General features: G+C 38.1%; 1 protein-coding gene across 3 annotated transcripts in view; it reads right to left on the reverse strand.

Moving 5' to 3' along the window:
- Positions 1 to 301: 301 nt before the first annotated feature.
- Positions 302 to 20303, reverse strand: part of CDH6 (cadherin 6) — a 132069-nt gene continuing 112067 nt past the window's right edge. For 2 of the 3 annotated variants that reach the window (XM_025866672.2, XM_073891065.1), the window contains exons 8-12: positions 15930 to 16066; positions 13053 to 13174; positions 11655 to 11772; positions 11268 to 11519; positions 302 to 6307 (exon numbers count right to left, since the gene is read on the reverse strand). In XM_025866672.2, the coding sequence (XP_025722457.1) occupies positions 5817 to 6307; positions 11268 to 11519; positions 11655 to 11772; positions 13053 to 13174; positions 15930 to 16066 (1120 nt within the window). In that variant the 3' untranslated portion in view covers positions 302 to 5816. Of the gene's footprint in view, positions 6308 to 9284; positions 9645 to 11267; positions 11520 to 11654; positions 11773 to 13052; positions 13175 to 15929; positions 16067 to 20303 lie in introns of those variants that run through there. The other variant, XM_073891066.1, reaches the window with a different exon arrangement.

Genomic DNA, 20303 nt, shown 5'->3' on the forward strand with positions numbered 1-20303 from the left:
TTCTTAATACAGCAATTCCATAAATAACAGTAAAATTCTTGATGCCCCAGCAGTAAGAAGTCTTCAGGGCAGCACCAATGATGTATAATGCTGGCTGGGAGAAACTATTGTTTACAAGCTAATTATTGTATAACAAGTTGGCTTTAGTTAGCTGTTTGAGAGGTTCAAACAGCAGATTTGGAAAGATAAAGTGTATATGAGCATGTACATTTTTTTAAAATCTCTGATTAAAAACAATAGTTTGAGAGAATTGAAAAAACGAGTTAGAAAAAAACAGTTTATTAAGTAATATCATATAAATAACTTGTTACAAAAATTGATTTGCAAAAGGCATATTTAACTCTTTGTGAGAAATCACTTTTTAAATTGCATTCTTTTCAAATGTATATGTCTAAGAAAACAAAGGAAAATAAAAGAAGCCGTTTCAAGGAGCATGGCTTTGCCATTTGACTACCACAAAAGGCCCGGCCACACTGAGCTGTAAGGTAATCCTTACCTCTCCTTCGAATACAGGAAACTGTCTCATGTAAACTGTGAAGTTATGAAAATCTACCCAACTAGAAATATTGATGAAAGCTGAGCAGTGGTTGTTTCTATCAGGTGTTCTCATTGCCAGAGATAACAGGCGATAACTGAGAAAAACCATATGACTGAGCATTACAGCCAGCAAATCTTCAAGGGTGGCATCAGCTTCAATTTATACTTGGGAGTATTTTTAATTAAAAACAATCAATACCAAAAAGCTTTTATTTTCTGGGTTTAAAATCACAAATCACAGTAGGAGAATGCCAACTTGTCTTAGCTTGGTACTACTGAAGACGCACGTAGCATTTATTATAAGGCCTATTCTTAGGCAGTTTACTTTCAAAGCAATGAAAAGAATCACAAACAAAACAATACGGTGGTTTTGAAGCGTTCCTACGTTTCTTCTGAGCAGATCGGTTGGTTTGCTACACAGCATTCTCCCTGAATGCCTTAGCAATTCTATACATTTGATTCCTTAATAAACACTAAACTAATAGATCATAGAAAACTAAAAACTTATAGAAGGTGCCTCTAGACATATTTACATAAATAACATAGTCTCGCAAGAAAGACCAAGATCTCATTATAGCGGAATGCTTTTTCCACAACACTAGATCCATGCCTCATTTGTCAAATTAACCCCATTTGAAGAGAAATTTGAATTTGTGGTCCATGGGTTTAAAAAAAAAACTGGAATTAAGCAACTTGTAAAAGCTCTTTTGAAATTAATCTAATAACCCAGTGGCTCTCAGGCTAAGTGCCTTGGTCCTGTCTGATATACAGTGGGTAATAGGCTTTGTTTCCATTTGACCTCCTTTTGGCACTTTCATCTGCTGGCTCTGTTGGGCTAACATTCCCCCCAAATTAAAAAATGAAAATGCATCATAAATAAGGTATTACAAAATGGGGAGTAGATTAAAGATTGTCTCAGCATTGCTGAGATTAAATTGATGATGCAGAGACCATAAACTTCTGGCTTTAAAAATGAGCTATCTCTTTATTAACTTTTAACAAGTGTGTGAGTCAATGTATTTCCTTTCTAAGAGGGTATTCCTCTGCACACTGAACATGATCAGGGTCTGATGTTTTTTAGTAGAAAATTGCCCCTTTAGAAAACTATTCCATAAAGATGCCAAAGGGAGATTAAAAATGCTGCAAACATAATAGCCACTGAACTTTTAAGGAGGCCATACTGTAATTCTGTATTCTCTGGAAAAGAAAGTTGCTTGTCAGACTTTGGACAATAGTTCGTCTTCCTGAAGATCCATACACTAAGTCTTAATCTTTCCACTCTTACAATCTGATAGAGGGGGCTGGGTTTTAGTGTTAAACATAAATGCTTGACTATTTAATTCCCTGTCACAATTCAAAAAAGATTTCATCTAGACGAAATCATAAAAATGAAATTACACTAAAAACGATCCTTTTTAGAGGACACCTTTCAAAATAGTGCGGGGATCATGACTTTCTAGAGTGTTCTTCCCAAGTAATTACGTTGCTTTAAAACTAGTGACTAGGGTAAGATAATTGATTTGGTGGTTTGGTTCCTGGGGAAAATGAATTTACGTGTGTCTGATTTAAGTACTTAGTTTGGGCCAAGAACCAACTCTGTTCTTCCTTTTCAGCTGCATACTTTTATGGTCCTCAAGTATGTAGCATTGAGGAATTCTTAATTCATAGTTTATACATTTATCTCCAATGAAATACCCATTGCAAGGCAAAGCATTTGATGGAAGGTATTGCTCAGCAAATTAGGGTATCTAATATTTATGCACTTAGAAATGAAAGTAATGGAAACTTTCTAAAGTTAATTTGGATTTGTAAATTTTGGATGCTTCTAAAATAGAGATTCAACTTTTAAGAAATTTTTGTACAACATTTTTGGAGCTCAAAATGAACACTAAGCCAGAATTTTTTTTTAATGAGTTAAAATTGAATTGCCAGGTTTTGTTTTATTTGAAAATGGAGTCAATTTGTATCTGAAACTCCCTTCACACAACTAAACTGTAAAGCTAAGAAAGCTCCGTAAAAAGCATTTATTTACTGTGCCCAGAGCCCCTGTCTTATGGTTCCATGGAACCATCTATTCTTCTCTCCCATTTGATTTCATTTTTTATTTGGGGACAAATGTTTATTCCTTTTAGCAGAAAGTGGCTATGAAGTGAAGGGGTTGTAAACTTATGTACAATAGTTTAACATTTTAAAAATCCCAGCTTACTTAGGGAGCATCTTGGTGGTTTGAAGAAACTCTCCCCTTTGAATGGAGGGGGAAAAAATTTCAGAAGGGCCCCAAAGTCCTTGAAGCAATCCACAAAAGTGATCTGGTTATAATTAAGGAATTTTAGTTTCATAGTGACTAAAGCAAATATTAAATTTTACCTCTTCCCATTTTCCTTCCATCCTTCTTGTCACTAACATCTAATATCATGACAGAGACTTGGTGAAAACTGAGCTGAAAACTAGTTTTTTTCTCCAGTAATCATTCATGTTGACTGGGGTCCTTGACGCGATATCTTGGTGGGAAGGAAGTGAGACCCACATGGAATCATGGAAGTATGGCTCTCATTATTTCCATGACATCAGGGAGTATTAATTATAGTAAAATACTTACAGGACCCTAGTACTAAATATTCAGCTCTAGTCTTAAATTATCCAATTTCTTAGAGATTCACTTTATCATCAGGTTTTGTGGTAAGAGATTAAGCAGTAATTTCAATATTTAGTCATATTAACTTGTTCTTGGCTCACTGTACCACCTTCAAGGTGGGATTAATATACCCTGCCAATTATATCTCAAATGTTCCACTACAGAACTACTTACTTTCACTTATGAGGAGAGAATAAACCTTACCCTTAAACATTGGAAGTTGCTAGTGTCGACCCTCAGACATTCCAATTAACCCAAAAGTTCAAAAGGAAGACTTCTCATGATATCTTTCTTTTTACAGGACTATCTTTCTTGATACAATTTATTACATGATGTGAAACATAAGGACAGAGAGCTCTTTGATTTTACAGTAAGTCATGTGATTAAGGTGGTGTTCTATTGCTATAAATAACTAGTTCTTACTAATTAACTTTACTAAGCTATCTTTTTTTCAACATTTAACTGTGACTATGATATTCATTTTAAGTGAAACTCTCCTGTAGTATTTTGTTTGCATTCCTGTGTGTGTGTGTGTGTGTGTGTATGTGTGTGTATGTATGAAGAACTAACAAAAGAAAACCCTGAAAACATGAAACACTTGTTAGTACACAGGGAAGTCCATTACAAAATAGGAAACCATTCGGAAACACAAGGAAGAATATGGATATAAAACTTTTTCACTCTAATTGGGTAACCCAAAAGACTACATTTCTCTTATTTTAAACGTGCCATCTTTACTTCCTGGGTAATACACCTATTTAAAACTTAACAACTGTATGTTTCCAAATAGAAAGTATGTACTAATATGACAGTAGCCCCAAATGGAAATAACATTATCTGTAGAAAATTAACATTAATTGAAAATAAATCCCTAAGACTAATAATTGAAGTCAGAATATTCTTAAGTACATAATATATATTTATATATATATGTATATGTATATACACAGAGCCTGGGTTTGCTTTTTTTTTTTTAAGTTTTCAAAACAACGATGTTTTCATTACAGTACTTTGGAAATTTCTGATGACTGCACAATGTAAGATTCTAATGATACAAATCATTAGAACAGCCATATGAAATAAATGATTTGAACCTACCAAAAGGATTAGTTCTGTTCAGTTGGGTCCTCTGGAAAATAACTATGATGCTAATTGCATAATTAGAGAAATAATAGATTGGATGGCTTGTACATTACTTTTCCGTTGTAGTTTGAGACCATCACTTTATCATTAGTTCAAAGACAAAGATGGCAAGGTTGCCATAGCAACAGAGTTAAAAACAATGAAAAACTATTAATGCTTTTGAAAGTCAACTATCATTTTAATACAATCTTAAACACTCTTATTGAAGGGAATCACATTTCTCCCTTCGTAAGCGTCTTCCAAACATGTACTATGTAGTTTTTCACTATGATCTCAACAATATATCTATATCTATCATGTCATATAAATATATAGATGTTTCCAGATGTGAAGGACAGGGTTTCAAGTTCAAGTGTGGCTGGCTGTCATTTCCCCATTAAACTCTGAGGGCGGGATTTGAGTTTTATTTAATCTATCTTTACTAATGCAACTTAATTGTGTACGAAGTCTCTGAAGAGTATGAGTTATTGTACTTCACGCTGCTACTTTCAAGTATATTAGAATAATACTGACAACAACTACAGTCAAGGAGTTAAAATTTGTCTCAGAAAAGTTCCTTCAAGAATTTTAAACAATTAGACTTTTTTATAATTAGCTTACTGATGGTTGAAATAATTTTAAGTGATCTGTGGTACATTTGGTGACCCGAACTTTAAAATAGGCTAAATATTTCCTTTTTCAACATCTTTAGCTATTTTCCCTTTCTCTTTATATGGTACAAGGGCAAACTTTCACAGGTTTAATATATAACAAATTATGAGTTAGTGGCAAGGAATGAGGTATTACATTTTGTTTGTTGTTTTCCAACGTTACCATTTAATTTGCTTCTAGTCCAAAAGAGGAACAAGAATCTTAAAACGTTGGTGGATTTGATGATTTGAATAGTCATTGGTGCCGGATAAAGTTCTTGAAGAACAAAAAGGATGGGCAAATGCCATTTTAAATTCTTTGCGACACACCCATAATACACACCCATCTATATAGTTCATTATCTCCTTGTGAGCTGATATACCAGGACCAACTTCACAGGTGTTCCTCCCTCACTTCTCTTACTAAAACTATATATATTTTTTATCATTAAAGCACAGTCCCTCCCTCATCCCATTAGCATGTGAAATGTACAGCCAGAGCGACCAGCTGACCTGAGTCAATGGAGTGTAGCAGGGAGACCAGGCCAGGGAAACTGAGCCCATTCGGAACTTGCCCTAAGAGAACGAGGGAAAATACCACTCCTGGCGCTCTCCTCCAGCACGGGGCCTGTTGGGCTGGCTGACATGGTTAACTGGATGCGCTAAAAAATAAACATTTGCCTCTTGGAAGCTCATAAAAGTGTACTAGAAAAAAGTCTCTAACATTGGATCCACACCGGCTGCAGCCATTGACGTTTGGAACGGGTAGAACAGAGAACCCTTCACGGAGCGGTGGATAACGTAGAAAGAAAGAGCCACTTCACCTATTTTCGGTGTCGTACTGGAAAAGGCAAAAGGCAAAAGGCAAGGCATTAGGAGTCTTTGTCACTGTCCACGCCTCCGTACATGTCTGCGAGCTTTTTGAACCGGGGGCCCCAGTCACTAAGGTAGTCGTAGTCTTGGTCTCCATCCGTGGTCACCGACTCCAGCGAGCTCAGCGAATCGGCCACCGAGCCGGTGCCCTCGTAGGCGTAGGTGGCCAAGGAGTCGTAGGGCGGGGCGGTGGGGTCCGTGTCATTCTCCTTTAACCTTTGGTTAATGAAATCCCGGACGTCGGTGTTGTCGCGAGTTGCGGGAGTCCGTCGGGGTAGAAAAAGGGCCTCGGGCACGATGTCCCTGCGTAATTTGCTGTCCTCTATGGCTTCGGGGTTCCTCAGGGTGCCGATATCGAAGGCCTGGGTGTCCTCCTCACCACCACCTTCGTCGTTATAACTGACAATGTTGTCTCTGATGTCCTCTTTGGAGATGATCAAAGGTTCTTTTTTCCGCTGCCGCCTCAAAGCTGCAAACAACACCACTGTCACTGGAAGCAGAAACAAAGCAGAATGGGGAAGGGAAAGTTAATTCGCTGCCCAATTAATGTCAGCAAGACACACTGTGCTCCAATGTGAAGTTTTAAAACTTCTCTAGGAAACTGCAGACTCAACTTTTATTGCTTTGAGGTTGCGCTTGCCTCCCTGCATGATCAAACCAGGACCCCCCCCCCCCCCCCGCCAAAAAAAACCGGAGTAAATATTTGAAAGAGAGTTACGATTTAAGTAGAGGATAAAACACCTTCATATTTTGTCAGTAGTTCCCTTTTGCTTTGAAACGGCAAACTTGTTTTCAAGGTAAGGAAAAAATAATAATAAAAAAAGCTCAAACAGCGAGAGTGCAGCAATAAGAGTGCAAATTATGCTGAACACCTAAAATGCTCTGAAACTGCTTATAAGCACAAGGCTGGCACCTTCGGGATGTGTTGAAGGTTTGCATAACTCCACAGCTAAAATAACTTTTGCACTATGCCTTCTTCTTTTCTTTTTTCTTCCCTGGGAGAAGTGTAAAATTCGTTTGAAACCCAAAGTAGAGATGTGAATGTCTGCATACCTTTCTACATAGAAGAAATACGATTACAGATAATACCTGGAGAGGCCCAGATACAATTCAGAAAGCCATTCTGGACTTAAAGATCAGCCCATTTAAAAGGGGGCAGGTTATAAGACACGCACCGGCTTATTTCTGTTTGAGCTAAACAAAATAAACACATTTAAGAGGGAACTTGAAAAAATTATTTCAAAGGTTCATATTCTGTAAGTTTGTTGCCTGGAATGTTCGTTCTTTGGATTTTTCCTCCTTAACTCAAATTAGAGGCAAAGCAAGAATTGTGTTTAACGAGCTCCTGATGCTTCTTCACAGCTGACTGGGTCGAACACAGCTGGCTACTTCTAGAGAGACACATCTCTGAATGGACATATGGGTGGGAAAATAAAAACACAGTGACAGATTAGAGAGGAAACGCCATCCGGGGCAGAAAATGCATTGTTGAACTGGGTTGGTCCAGGGGTGTTTACTAGAGGAAGTACTAGTAACGTGTTTTTATTTTCTCATCCGTAACATGGTCCAGACTTTATGAGCCATAAAGATTGAAATATTGTGGTAAGGATTACAGAATAACGGCTTTTGGTGACTATGTATATCTACCTATATAATGACGGATATATGCATACCCAGATATCTATATATTAAATTTTCAGGTGTTAATAGTGTTATTAATAATTGATTATCTATTGAGAGAGTTCTATATGCCAAGCACTGTGGCAAGTGCTTTACATACTGAATTTCATTTAATTATCACAGCAGCCCTACAAAGTAGGGACCTTCATTTTATAATGTATATATATTATATGTATTATATAATATAGTAACCATTTCTCATAGAGGAAATTGAGGTTTAGAGATGTCACATATGCAAACAATTGAAATCCAGGTCAGACTGAAAAGCCAACCCTTTTAATCACCAAGCATGTTTGGGTTATAGACTACTTCTAAAGGCTGTCCACTGCTGCCATTTCAAGTGTGTGGTTGTGTGATTGTACACATTCTCTCTTGCTGCCAAAGAGCATCCTCATGCCTCTTTAGTCTCAGCCATTCGGGGCGTTGATGTATTTATTCATTTATGAAATATTTATGTAGTGCCTACTCTGTCTGTGCCAGGTCCTGTTCTAGGCACTATCGGTGCAAAACATTAATCAGGAGGTGGGCAGGAGTGGTGGTGGTGGTGGTGGATGGAGCCTGAAAACAAACAGTGTGTAGCATAAATAAGGAAATTATTAGAAGGTGGTATGTACAGTGTGAACAAAGAGTAGAGCAGAGGGAGGAGGGTGAAGAGCACTTCCATGTGTGATTGAGAGGCTGTGTATGCTTTGTAGGAGGAGAGTGCCTCATTGAGGAAGTGACAGTTGAGCAAAGGTGTGGGGAGTCAGCCAAGGAGCTGTCGGGGGAAGAGGACAGAGCTAGAAGAAAGGCCCTGGGATGGGAGGGTGCCTAGAGTGTGTGACAAACAGCCAGGAGATCCTACGGCTGGACCTGAGGGAGCCCCGCCAGGACGGGAAGGGAGTAGGGAAAGGCCATGTCATGTGGGGCCTGGAGGCTTCTGTATGTCCTCACTTTACCCTGAGGTGCTGGTGGGTGGAAAATTGCAGGGCTCTGGGCAGAGGGATGTTCATAATCTACCCTTTATGCTGGATTCCAGTGTGACCAATGGCAAGGATTTGCGAAACAGAGGATTGTAACTAAGGATGGCCTCTGGGGATAATGAATAGAATCAAGACGAATGTCTCCCAAATCATTCAACCTTTATGTACCACAGTTCGTGCCATCATTTAAGGCAAGAGAGCAGGCATTTATCACTACCTAATTCTGCCCCAGTTTAAGTGATCTGTATCTTTTGTTTTGGTCCTTTGCACACCTGAAAGTGCAATACCTAGAAGAGAGGGCACATTGGGTAATTCAAAGGCATTTCTTCACTGCCTCATTCTCCTACAGCTACAACTGCCTGTATCTTTTCTTTTTAGCTCAATGTACATCTGAACAGAAATTCTAGAAGGGAAATCTTTCTCAAAGCTAACTTTTATCGACTGAAGATGTGAGTTCTGAGCACGTGGAACAAAAAAACACATTCTGAGAAAGTAATAGCTTTCTTCCCAGTAACTGACCTCTTCCCTTTTCTCTACCCCCTGAGGCCAAAGGACAGCAGAGAGATTTTGGTGGGGGGGGCGGGGGGAAGAGGGATGCTTGGACCAATTTGCTCTCAAATCCCATCATAAAGCTAGAAGGTAGCAAAGCATTTGAAATCGGCCTGCCTAGGCTCACTTAAAGGATTTGACCCTTTTAAGTCTGTTTCTTTCCGTGAAAGAGAAGCAATAACACAGTGCCCAGTGTTGTCATCAGGAATGCGTTCATAAATGTGGAAGTTTCGTAGACTCTAAAGCACCATAGAGACACGAGATGTCGTGGTTGTTTTCACTGTGGTTTTATTTTTGTAAATAAAACAAAGATGCCACAGGATCCACTTTATTGACTGCAGATTTCCTCCCACATTGGTGTGGCTTTTCTCTTATAAATCTCAGGTTTGCTTCCACCTTCTTCGATGGTCTCATTTGCAGTTCAAGCTCTCTTTCAGCCTGGACATTGCCCTGCCTTCTATGAGCTCACAAAGAAGGTAGAGTGCAGTGTGGAAGCACCAAGGCTCAGGGGGTGGAAGACCTGGGTTTAGAACTTTGTTCTACCACCTGTTAGCTGTGCGACGTGTCTACAGGACTGCACTTCTTGGAGCCTTGGTTTTCTTATTTGAGATGCAGACAAATATATACCAGATGGTTCTGAGGGTTAAAGGAGAAGAACAGTTGTGAGGCATCCTGGCCAGTGTGTAGCCTACGGTGTTAGCCTAGTAAAGGATCAGTCCCATTGAGCTCCTTTTTTAATTAGGTACAGAATTCCAAAGACACTAGACCAGATGTAAGGAGCAAGGAGACAAGTTAAGAGTCCCGAGGAAACAGCAAATTTATTGGAGGAAGGAAGTGATGAAGAGAGGATAAAGGGAGTTGGTGAGGAGGAAAAAAGCTGTGGTGGGGGGGAGGGAGAGAAAATGGGTAGATGATGAAGGAAAGGAAGAATCACCTCTTTGAGATGAGAGCTCTCCTTCTATAGACCATGGAAGAGTCCGTGGAATTCTCCCTGACTACAGCCTTGCCAATTCAGCCCTTCTAAAAATAACCTTTTCCCCCCTAATCAAAAAGAATATTTGTATCCTTCTCTTCCAAAACAATTTTTACAGACTCACCCCATTAGAAACACTGATTTGTCTTTGCATACTGTCGGCTTTTATTTATCTTCATATCTTAAAATACTTTCCCCAAATCTTCGTTGACAAAGAGAATCACAGTTCTGTAGTTAAAAGACTTCTGTTATAATTAGCAAAATTGATATGGAATGTGAAACTCTTAAGCAGGGATCCCTAGGCATTCTCTTCTTGGAAAAATGTAGGTCTTTTACTCTATATTCTTCTCAACGCTATATTGTAATTTTTAAAAAGATTCCCCTCCCCACCCCCCTGGGCAATCCAGGTTGACGCTTAACTTCTTCATTTTCTTCCCCCTTGTGTAGCAAGCTTACTTTGACTTTTGGAAGAACTGAATTAACTAACATTTGATTTCTTAGTTCACAACAGTCAACGGTCTGTTGAGCATTTTGAGCTTAACCTGTGTGCTTAATTCATGGGATGGGGACAAAAATTTCATTTGAATCATTGCTAGACCTCAATTTTCACCTTGATTGCATTCATTTCTTTTCGGTTCCAGATTTATTTCCTTAGTCACAGAAGTTGATAATTATTGAGAGTCTGAGAAATAATAGACATTGTGTACGTGGCAGTTGGGGCGCAAGGCTAAGAAGTTAGTGATTCAAAGGGGTAGCCCAAAGCAAGTTGGCTGGGTGGAAGAAAATTTCATCACTTTTCATTTCCCCGTATGAGAGGGAAAAAGTCATCACATTTCTCTTTCCACTTTCCCATTGATCTTTAAACTTTACCTTCATAGAAAGGGCCCTCAGCACACCCTCTGTGCCGGATGACTTTCTCTCTTTAAAATTTAACAATGTTTGCCAGGTTAAACGGGAAACAACAAATGAAATGGAAAGGGCACATTGAGAGTGCCCTCCAGTCCCCCTGGGATTCATTCCCTATCTGATAGATGAGAGATGCTTTGGGTGGACTGATTCCCGGAGTAGATGAAGACATGGGCCAGTTTCACATCCGTTCATTCTCCAAAGCTGTTTTCAAGCCAAGACTAGTTCATGGTTGAACAACACAGATCCTCAGCATATAACTCTGCTCACCTAGATTGGGCTGTATGCCTTACCGGGAGAGGCGGATAAATCTAGGGTGTCACAGTAACAGTGTGTGCCCCTCAGCATGGGGAGATAGGAGGCAGGGAGAAGCAGTTTACCTAGTAGGGTCACGATGCACAGAAGGATGGCGATCAGGGCCCCTGTGCTCAGGCCCGTGGGGTGCACGAGGGCCTCCGCGTGGCAGGACTGCATGTTGCCGTGGTGGTCACATGCACAGACCCGGACAGTCACTGTCCCTGTGCTGCTCTGGACTGGGTAGTCGTTGTCTGAAATCACCACGGGCAGGAGGTAGGTGCTCATCTCGTGTCTGTTGTAGCCATTTTTCCGAGTTAAGATTCCTGCCGTGTTATCTGCAACCCGAAAACAAAGTGGTGAATGTCATGTGCATACCACATCGTGGATTGGAAAAATTGTGATGCTAACAGAGAGAGAGCAAGAGAGAAAGCTATCAATTTATAGACAGAAGATAACTTGGGCTCATTTACCTTTGTTGTCTTGAATGGTAAAGTTTGAACCACTGGCTGCTTCCGGGGCCAAAGAGAAGGAGAATTGGTGCCCGCTGTAAGGGTCATCTTTGTCAATGGCTCGTAGGGTCTGAATCAACTAAAATCAAAACCGTAAAGCTGCTATGAAGTTCAGCTAACTCAAAAGTGTTCCTTACGGTTTTGTAGTAAATTGCTTGACTACATGATTTCTAATTTTCTTTATTTTTTTATGTTTATTTTTTAACGCATCTTTTTTTTTTAATTTTATTTATTTATTTATTTGACAGAGAGAGACGGAACACAAGCAGGGGGAGTGGGAGAAGCAGGCCTCCTGCTGAGCAGGGAGCCCGATGTGGGGCTCGATCCCAGGACCCTGGGATCATGACCTAAGCGGAAGGCAGACGCTTAATGACTGAACCACCCAGGTGCCCCTGATTTCTAATTTTAATTTAAAAACAATAGCCTCTAGAAAATTTACAATGAATCTACTTTATGCAATGAACTAATGGGTTGGAAATAGAGCCAGGAATGATACTTTGTTATAGGGCTAACCCCACTGGGCACTGTAGGATATTTAGCAGCAAGCCTGGCCTCCTCCCCCTATACACCCATAGCACACTACTCTTTGTGACAATCAAAAATGTCCCCAAACATTGCCAAATGTCCCCTGGGGGCAAAATCACATGGGTTGGGAAACACTGCCCTAGATACAAAGCTATAAAATACCACAATGATCTACGAAAACATTTCAACTAAAAAAATCAGGCACTCTTTGGACACAGCCTGTTTAGAAACGCAGTCTTGACATGTACATAAGCCATCGACTTGCCTAAAAGCTAACAAGAAAGTTTGTACATAAAATACAACTTCAGCTTCCTGCTTTAACATGTATTTTAACAGTGCACTTCTATTTTGACAAACGGTAACATAATTTTTATATCACTGGCAGAAAAGACCTATTTCAGGTAGGGACAAATGTGTAAAACAGGAAAACATTCACGAATTTGTATTACTTGTACAGATGGGCAATATAAATAAGTGAAACTATGAATTATAGACAGTTGTAAAATATGTTCTGGTTATTGCTTTCCAGTATATACGGTAATTAAAAGTAAGCTCACCAATTAAGATTTTTTCCAATAAAGCTGTGACTAATCTATTTTAATGAAAACTTAAGACTGATTTGAATCAGCATCAGTCTCTGAGAATGATGAACTTCCAGTTCTTAAAAACTGTTTGTTCTCTTATGCAAGTTAAACATTCATTCTGGTTCTTATTTATAGTATTAATTTTGTTAGCATATACTTCATAGATAATTCAAAAACTCGCCCTCAGCTCTGTGTATTAGAAGATCTAAATTAATCTGACTGAATTAATTTGCTTTCTTACGAAACTCACCTGATCTGCTTTTGCTTTTTCGCAGACAAAGGTTTCATAAAATTCAGCAAATTCTGGGGCATTGTCATTGACATCTAGAACTTTAATATATAGAGGGACTCGGCTGCTTTGCTTTGGATTATCTGCAACATGCCAAAAAGAAAGAAATAGGCATTTATGTATTGATCGCCAATCCCCTTTAGACAATTGTCACTCACTCCTTTCTCATTCATACACAGATTCCCCAAGGCTGCTCTAAGTACCACAGGGCATTATGTACAACTTAGTCACCAAAAAGAATTAGATTGGTACTTCTGGAGTTGGATACATCTTTTGGAGATACCTATGAGACAAAGCTACTTGTGTGGGTAGAGTACAACTGGATAGCGAACCCCAGAGTCACACAAAATAAAGAAAAGCTATCCAAGAAAGGCAGTCTAGAGGCAGGTTTTAAGAGAAGCCAAAGAAGCAAGGAGATGGGGAAAATTGTACAAAAGAAAGATCGAAGGAAATGTGAAGGAAATCAATGGTTGTTTTGGTTTTAGCTCTTTAGTTTTTGTGCTGAATACAAGCCAGATGTAGTGCTCAGCACTTTGCTATATTATCTTATTTAATCCTTACAAACTTTTGAGGTAAATACAGCTATCGCCCCTACTATAGAGATGAGGAAACCGAGGCACAGATAAGTTAGGTAATTTGTCCACCTTCACAGAGATGATAAGTAAGAAGTAGAGCCTAGATTTCAACTTGGGTCTGTCTGATTCCAAAGCCCAGGCTGTTCATCCAGGATAATGACAGAGCAGCATCCGTGTTGGAAGACTGGAGGTGAATGAGTATTTTGGGCAGTGTGGAAGACAGATTCTCGGTCTAAGAATCAGGAGTTGGAATCTCTGAGCTCTGCGCTCCTCATTCACTTCACTTATATATCTGTTTGTTCACATCATAAATATTTAGTGAGCATCTCATTTCTAATACGTGCTAGCCACTCTTTGGGGTGCTGGGACACATGGGGGATATAACACAGATCCGGCATCCTGGAGCTTTATTCTACTGGGGGCAGATAAACTGTAAACACATAAATAGATAATGCATCAGATGGTAAATGCTATGGAGAAGTTAAAGAGGGAAAGGGATGGGAGAGAGGTGGAGGTGCTACTTTGAGTGGGATGACCGCTCATTCTCATCTGATGAGATGCCATTTGGACAGAGACATGAATAAAGAGAAGAATTAAGCCATGTGAATATTTCCAGCTCTCCAGATAAAGGGAACAGCAAGTGCCAAGGCCCCGGAATGGGAGTGGGCTGGTTTTATGTAAGCTCTGGGCTTCTGTTGCATCAAAGATAGTTAAGAAGTTTAGACAATAAGATTCTTAAGCTCCTTTGCATCTAAAATGTTGCTCACATTATTCCAAAGTTGGAGTTGCCGAAGATGAAGTTTTTTTTAAATTTTTTAATTAACATATAATGTATTATTTGTTTCAGAGGTACAGGTCGGTAATTCATCAGTCTTACACAATTCACAGCACTCACCATAGCACATACCCTCCCCAGTGTCCATCACCCAGCCACCCCATCCCCCCCTCCACTCCAGCAACCCTCAGTTTGTTTCTTGAGATTAAGAGTCTCTTATGGTTTGTCTCCCTCTCTAGTTTCATCTTGTTTCGAAGATGAAGTTTTAAAAGGTCTTTATCACTAGTACTTTCAAATATATCACAGAAACATTAAGTCTTAAAAAAATTTTTAGGCACAAAGCTTAAAAAACACATGAAATGACTACTTCAGTAAAACATAAAATTTCATGATGTTATAAAAAATGGTCCTTTTCAGTGGGAAAAATAATTTTGTAATTTTAAAGCTTTAAGTATGCTCTGTCATTGGTATCTGCATTAGTCCCTGCGCATAAATTCTGGAGAGCAAATTCCTACCTAACAGATTTGTAATTAGGAGTTCCTAATGCTCGCACAAAGCAATGCTTCATTTTGCCCATATTGGTTATTTATTATTCTACTCAATATTCTTCAGCCATTTCAAATCTCATGAGTTAGGTTGACAAAGAATACTACTGTAATATACCATTAGATATGGAATATTTCACATTAGATACCCAACAGAGCTAAAAATATCTGAACTTTTAAAATCAAAAACAAAAACTAAAAAATGAGCTATAATTTGGAGGCCTATTTTTAAGCATTTAAATGTTATTTTAAAAATACTTTTTCTTTCATGTACTTAGGCCTGCACATTGTGTTTACATTACACAATTTTCACTGTGTATAATCATTTTATTTGAAGCATTCATTTGGCACTATTTTTCTTTGCCTTCAATTTCATGGGGACTTCCATAAAATCTGCTCTCAACATCTTATTGATTACTTGGTGGTTTGGATTGCTCACTTTGGTGTACAGTGGAAAAGCTAAAATTTATATCTCTTACTTCTGTAATGATTTTGAACTAGAAATTCTATAGAAAGCTGGAGGATAGATATCTGAAAGATTTCTAAGTAATGCCTACATTTTTTAATGTACTTGATTCCCCTCCCCTCCCAATTCCAACCATGAGCCCATGTTTTTCAGCTGCTTCTGTTATGTTCTGATTGCTAAAGCTTTTTGGAATCAAATCCAATATGTACCAATTCAACCTCATTTGAGAGATGCATTCTCATTTTATTATTTCTGAACTACAGATCATCCACAGGTGCCTCCGCATTTGTGAATGCATTAACACATGCCCAGAAGAAACATTACTGCAAATCATTACAGGGCTCTTTCCCTCAATATGTATCGAGTAGGATATCAGTACATGGTGATGAATTTCAGCCTCGCTTCACCAGCCCTTGCCGGGACACTCACTCCATACTCCGTCAACTGGGGACAGCTGTGGTGTGAGGTTAGACTTACTGATCTCTGTTGCGATCACTGTAATGTTGTGCCACAGCAGTGTTTCTCGGTCAAGAAGTTTCGACGTAAAAATTGAACCATTTCCAGAATCAATGTTGAATATTCTGTCCATATCTGTGTGTCGATCAACAGAATACCTAAAAATGCAGAGTAGAATTTAGAATGGTTTTCTTTTCTTTTTAAAATGAAATATAGTTGACACACAGTTACCTTAGTTTCAGGTGTCCAGTGTAATGATTTGACAAGTCTACATGTATGCTATGCTCACAAGTGTAGCTACCATCTGTCCCCATACAATGCTAGAAAGGTTTTCCTTGTATTTGTTATTCCCACATCCTAAAACTAGTCCCAGAATTTCTGTTACATGAATTTTTTCTACTTGTAACACATATTTGCATATCTATAACTCAGTATTAAGCAAAATATTCTGGGAAATTAATTCTTTACAATTGAGGTCCTAACGGTAAACCCATTAGACAAGTTGCATGAGTTTGAGAATCACCAATAAAGTTTCTCTTATATGTAATTTGTATCAAGTTTGTATAGTAATTGTCACATTTTAACTCAAATTTTTAGAACCTTAGAACTTTAATGTGTACGCAGGTGTTCCTGTGCATGAGTAGGGTTTTTGTCTAGTTTTCTGTTATCTACTTTGTTTTAAAAATCAATACCCAGAATCAAAAACTGGGTAGTGTGGCTGCAGTTAGTGAGGTGGGAAAAGAGAGAGAGAAAATGAGGTTGGGGAGAGATTCAGAGTCTGGACTGTGGAAGGATGGGCTGACCATGGCGAGGATTTGGGATTTGTTCTAAGACAGTGAGAATCTACCACTGGATTTTAAGCAGGGAAATGTTCCAACCTAAATCATGTTTAACAAAGATCACTGGTTGAATTGAGGAGAATGGTTAGCTGGTGCAGTCACAAACTGGTAGAAGAGGAGAAGAACAGGATTTGGGGAAGATCCCAAGTTCCTGATATATTAAAGCTGAGGGTGATCAAGGAAAGCCTGGGAAGGGAAAGATCTGGATTGACAACTTAGATTTCCGGTTCAATTGTCTAGGAAGAGAAGGTCCAGTGAAGGGAGAAAAACATTAGGGAGAGAATCACTTAAATGGAGAAAATGGGGACCCACAGTACCTAGAGCAGTGCCCAGAGCAGAGTAGGAACTGGAGAACTATTTAAGGAGTTCAGAGAATTCAAAGAAAACTGAGAGTTGTCTTAGAAACCAAAGGAGGACAGAGTTTTCAACACTGAAATTGACGGAAGACTAGCAGATTTTGAGAAATAGTATCTTCTTTATCAATTTATTACCAGTTTTTGGAATAGCTATATATGGGGAAAATATGTATGCACTGTTTTATGTAGGGGATATTAAAGAGAAAACTCAGGAGACAGTTAATATGTTAAGGTCATTAGGGGGAAAAATTGTCCATTTCAGCTAGAGTCTCAAAATTTATGTCATGATGGGAAATTTAAAAATATTGGCTTGGCAGAAATACAACTAAGTAGATAACCAACTAGTCATACACATGTAGACTTATTATGGATGCTCTAAGAAAAATAAGCTCTTGTTACTAACTTGTAATAGTGTACCATGTTCAAGATTCTATTTCAGTTGATTATTTTGCTTTAAAATGTAACTGGTGAATTATGATAAGTGTATTTTGTTTAAATAAAATATATTTTTGTCATCTATCAAGGGTCTAAATAAAATAGAAATTTGATTATTGGAGTCTATTTAAACCTGATATTAAAGAGAATTAAGAAGTTCAAAAAGAATATCTATATATCTCAAGTCAGGTTAGAATTTTAATTTTAGTTTATATAAACCTTATATTTTACTATTAAGGGTTCATCTCTTACAGATGAAATAGCCATTATTTTTGCCATTTATGTCATGAATCAATGTTTATTAAGAATTTAGGCAACAGCATTGAACTTGATCACCTGCCTTCACTTTTAATTTGAGAATGATAAATATTTATAGCACATAACTACCCAAAAAGGAAATCTCAATATTCATAGACTTCGTAAGAAATTTAATGACAGCCTACAAATATTTTTTCCCCCTCATGAAAAATTTCAAGCTTAAGATATGCTGCTTATTTAAGCCTTTATAAGCTGTTATAATTATATACAGCAGTAATCTTTTCTTGTTTTGTTTTCTTCCTGCTATAGTTTTAAGTTTTACAAGTAATCATATTTTCCTGTCAAGCCTTTGAAATAAAGAATATGGGATGAGGAATTTTGAGTTGAAGGTGGCTATTGATTTTAAAGAGAAACTACTTAGGAAATACCGAAATTGTACGTGAGTTTTTCCCTTAATTGGGAGATTTAAAAATTAATAGGAAATTTCAGATGTCTGCATTGTTTAGGAAAGATGTTTGCACATGAAGCCTTATCTGTTTGTTGTTTTTCTTTCCAAAGTAATTTCAATTCATATCTGGTATATTTACTGCCCAGTCACATTAATTGTAGTCACAACAGATAAGGAACAAGGTAATCAATCTTAACATGATTATAGCAGATTATTTTGCTAGGTAGTTCTTCCCCCCCCAGAAATTTATTATATCCTGTGATTCAATAATTTGTCTTCTAATACATCCTCTCAAGTCAGGGAGATTTGTGGGTCAGGAAAGGAAGTATGTTTGCATGTAAATTTTTCATAATATCTCTTCAGAGTGACATTTTATAAGGCTCTTCCATGGAATTGTCAAAGGGCATTTACGATAAAGTTACTGGAAGAAAATTATTTTATGTAATTAAAGAATTAAAGATTTGTGTCTGCATAATGATAGATCAATGTTTGGGGGGAGAATTCTCTAATATTAATTGTGTACCCTAACATATTGTCTAGCACCTTAGTTGTTCAATACTTAAATCTTGGATAACCAAAAACTATGTGTGGATGTACTTTCCCAATATGAGAATCACTTTTGTCCTATAAAAGGACTCCCTGGAATATACATTTATATAACAATATATCCTTATTTGTATTTTTACCCTTCAGTCTATATCTATATATGAAATCCATATGTACCAAGAAAAGGCTGGTATAAAAAAATTCAAAATTAGCTGACAGCCAACCCAGTCTGACAAGCTAACTACTTCCTTTAATAAAACATAAAATAATGCAGTGGGTTAAAATGGTATTCATTATAAAAAGTAAAATAGACATAAAAATGCAGCCTAAATTCCCAGGATACATTATCTCTTTCAATTAAACGCATGTTGACTGATCAAAGAGGTAACAAAGCTCATATTTATATGAACTTACAGCATTAACCCTTTTAAATTGGTCTTATCATTGACTTGCTAAGATTTCCTTACACACTTAGGACAAACTCCGAGTGAGAGAATCGGTTGTGAAAGTACTTAAAATTATTTGTGTTGTACAAACAAAGGCTGTCGTTCATTTTCCTTATTAATAATATTAAATGTATATGGAAGGGCAGTTGATCTGTGGAGCTTACATGTGTCTACTTTGGGTTGACCATAGTCCAGTTCACAGAGTCTGCAGATATTCTTGTAGAATGATAAAACAACAAGAGTCTATTTTCTGGTTGATTTAAAACTATTCCCTGAGAGTAAGCCAGGCATTTTTGTGTTTTAGATGTGGGACTTGCCATAAGGTTTCATTTGAACAAGAGCTCATGGCTGAAAAGTTAGAAAATGATTGCCTTAGAACCTCTCAGACTCTTTCATCTGCAATAATATTCTTCATGGGGCCACCAGTGTGATCCTCTTAAACAGTAGTTTTAGATTAGGTTAATACTCCTATTCAAAACTTTGCAGTGGCTTCCTACCTCAGTCAGAATAGAATCCAGTTTTTACCAAGGCCTGCAAATGCCCTGTAGGACCTGCCACACTCATCACTTACCATACCTCCCTGTTGCCTCCTGCTTTACAAACTACTCTCCACCTTGCTCGCTCTCTTCTAGCTCATAAACCTCCTTGCTACTCCTTCTTCATGCCAAGCAAGCTCTTGTATCAGTCCTTACCCTCATTTTTCCCTCTCCTTGGAATGTTCTTCTCCCAGATATCAACATAGTACATCCCTTCATTTCAATCAAATCTTTACTCAAATGATTTCTTACCAAGGGCAGACCTGACTACCCTATGTAAAATGGTACCCTAGATACCCTCTGTTTCCATACTCTGTCTTATTTTACTGCTTACACTATATTTTACCTGAAATACTGCATATTTGTTGTTTGCCTATTTCTGTCTGCCCCAATTAGAATGTAAGCTTCATGAGATCAGGACTTGATATTATTCTCTATTGTATCTCTAAAGCCTAGAACATACCTGGCATATGGCAGGTGCCCTGATCAGAATTTATCTGTGGGCTCACTGGCAAGAGGTCCTCTAGCTTG

The sequence above is a fragment of the Callorhinus ursinus genome, unplaced genomic scaffold, assembly GCF_003265705.2.
Source record: "Callorhinus ursinus isolate GAN/ISIS: 27379988/994484 unplaced genomic scaffold, GSC_fseal_2.0 scaffold3, whole genome shotgun sequence".
Lineage (NCBI taxonomy): Eukaryota > Metazoa > Chordata > Mammalia > Carnivora > Otariidae > Callorhinus > Callorhinus ursinus.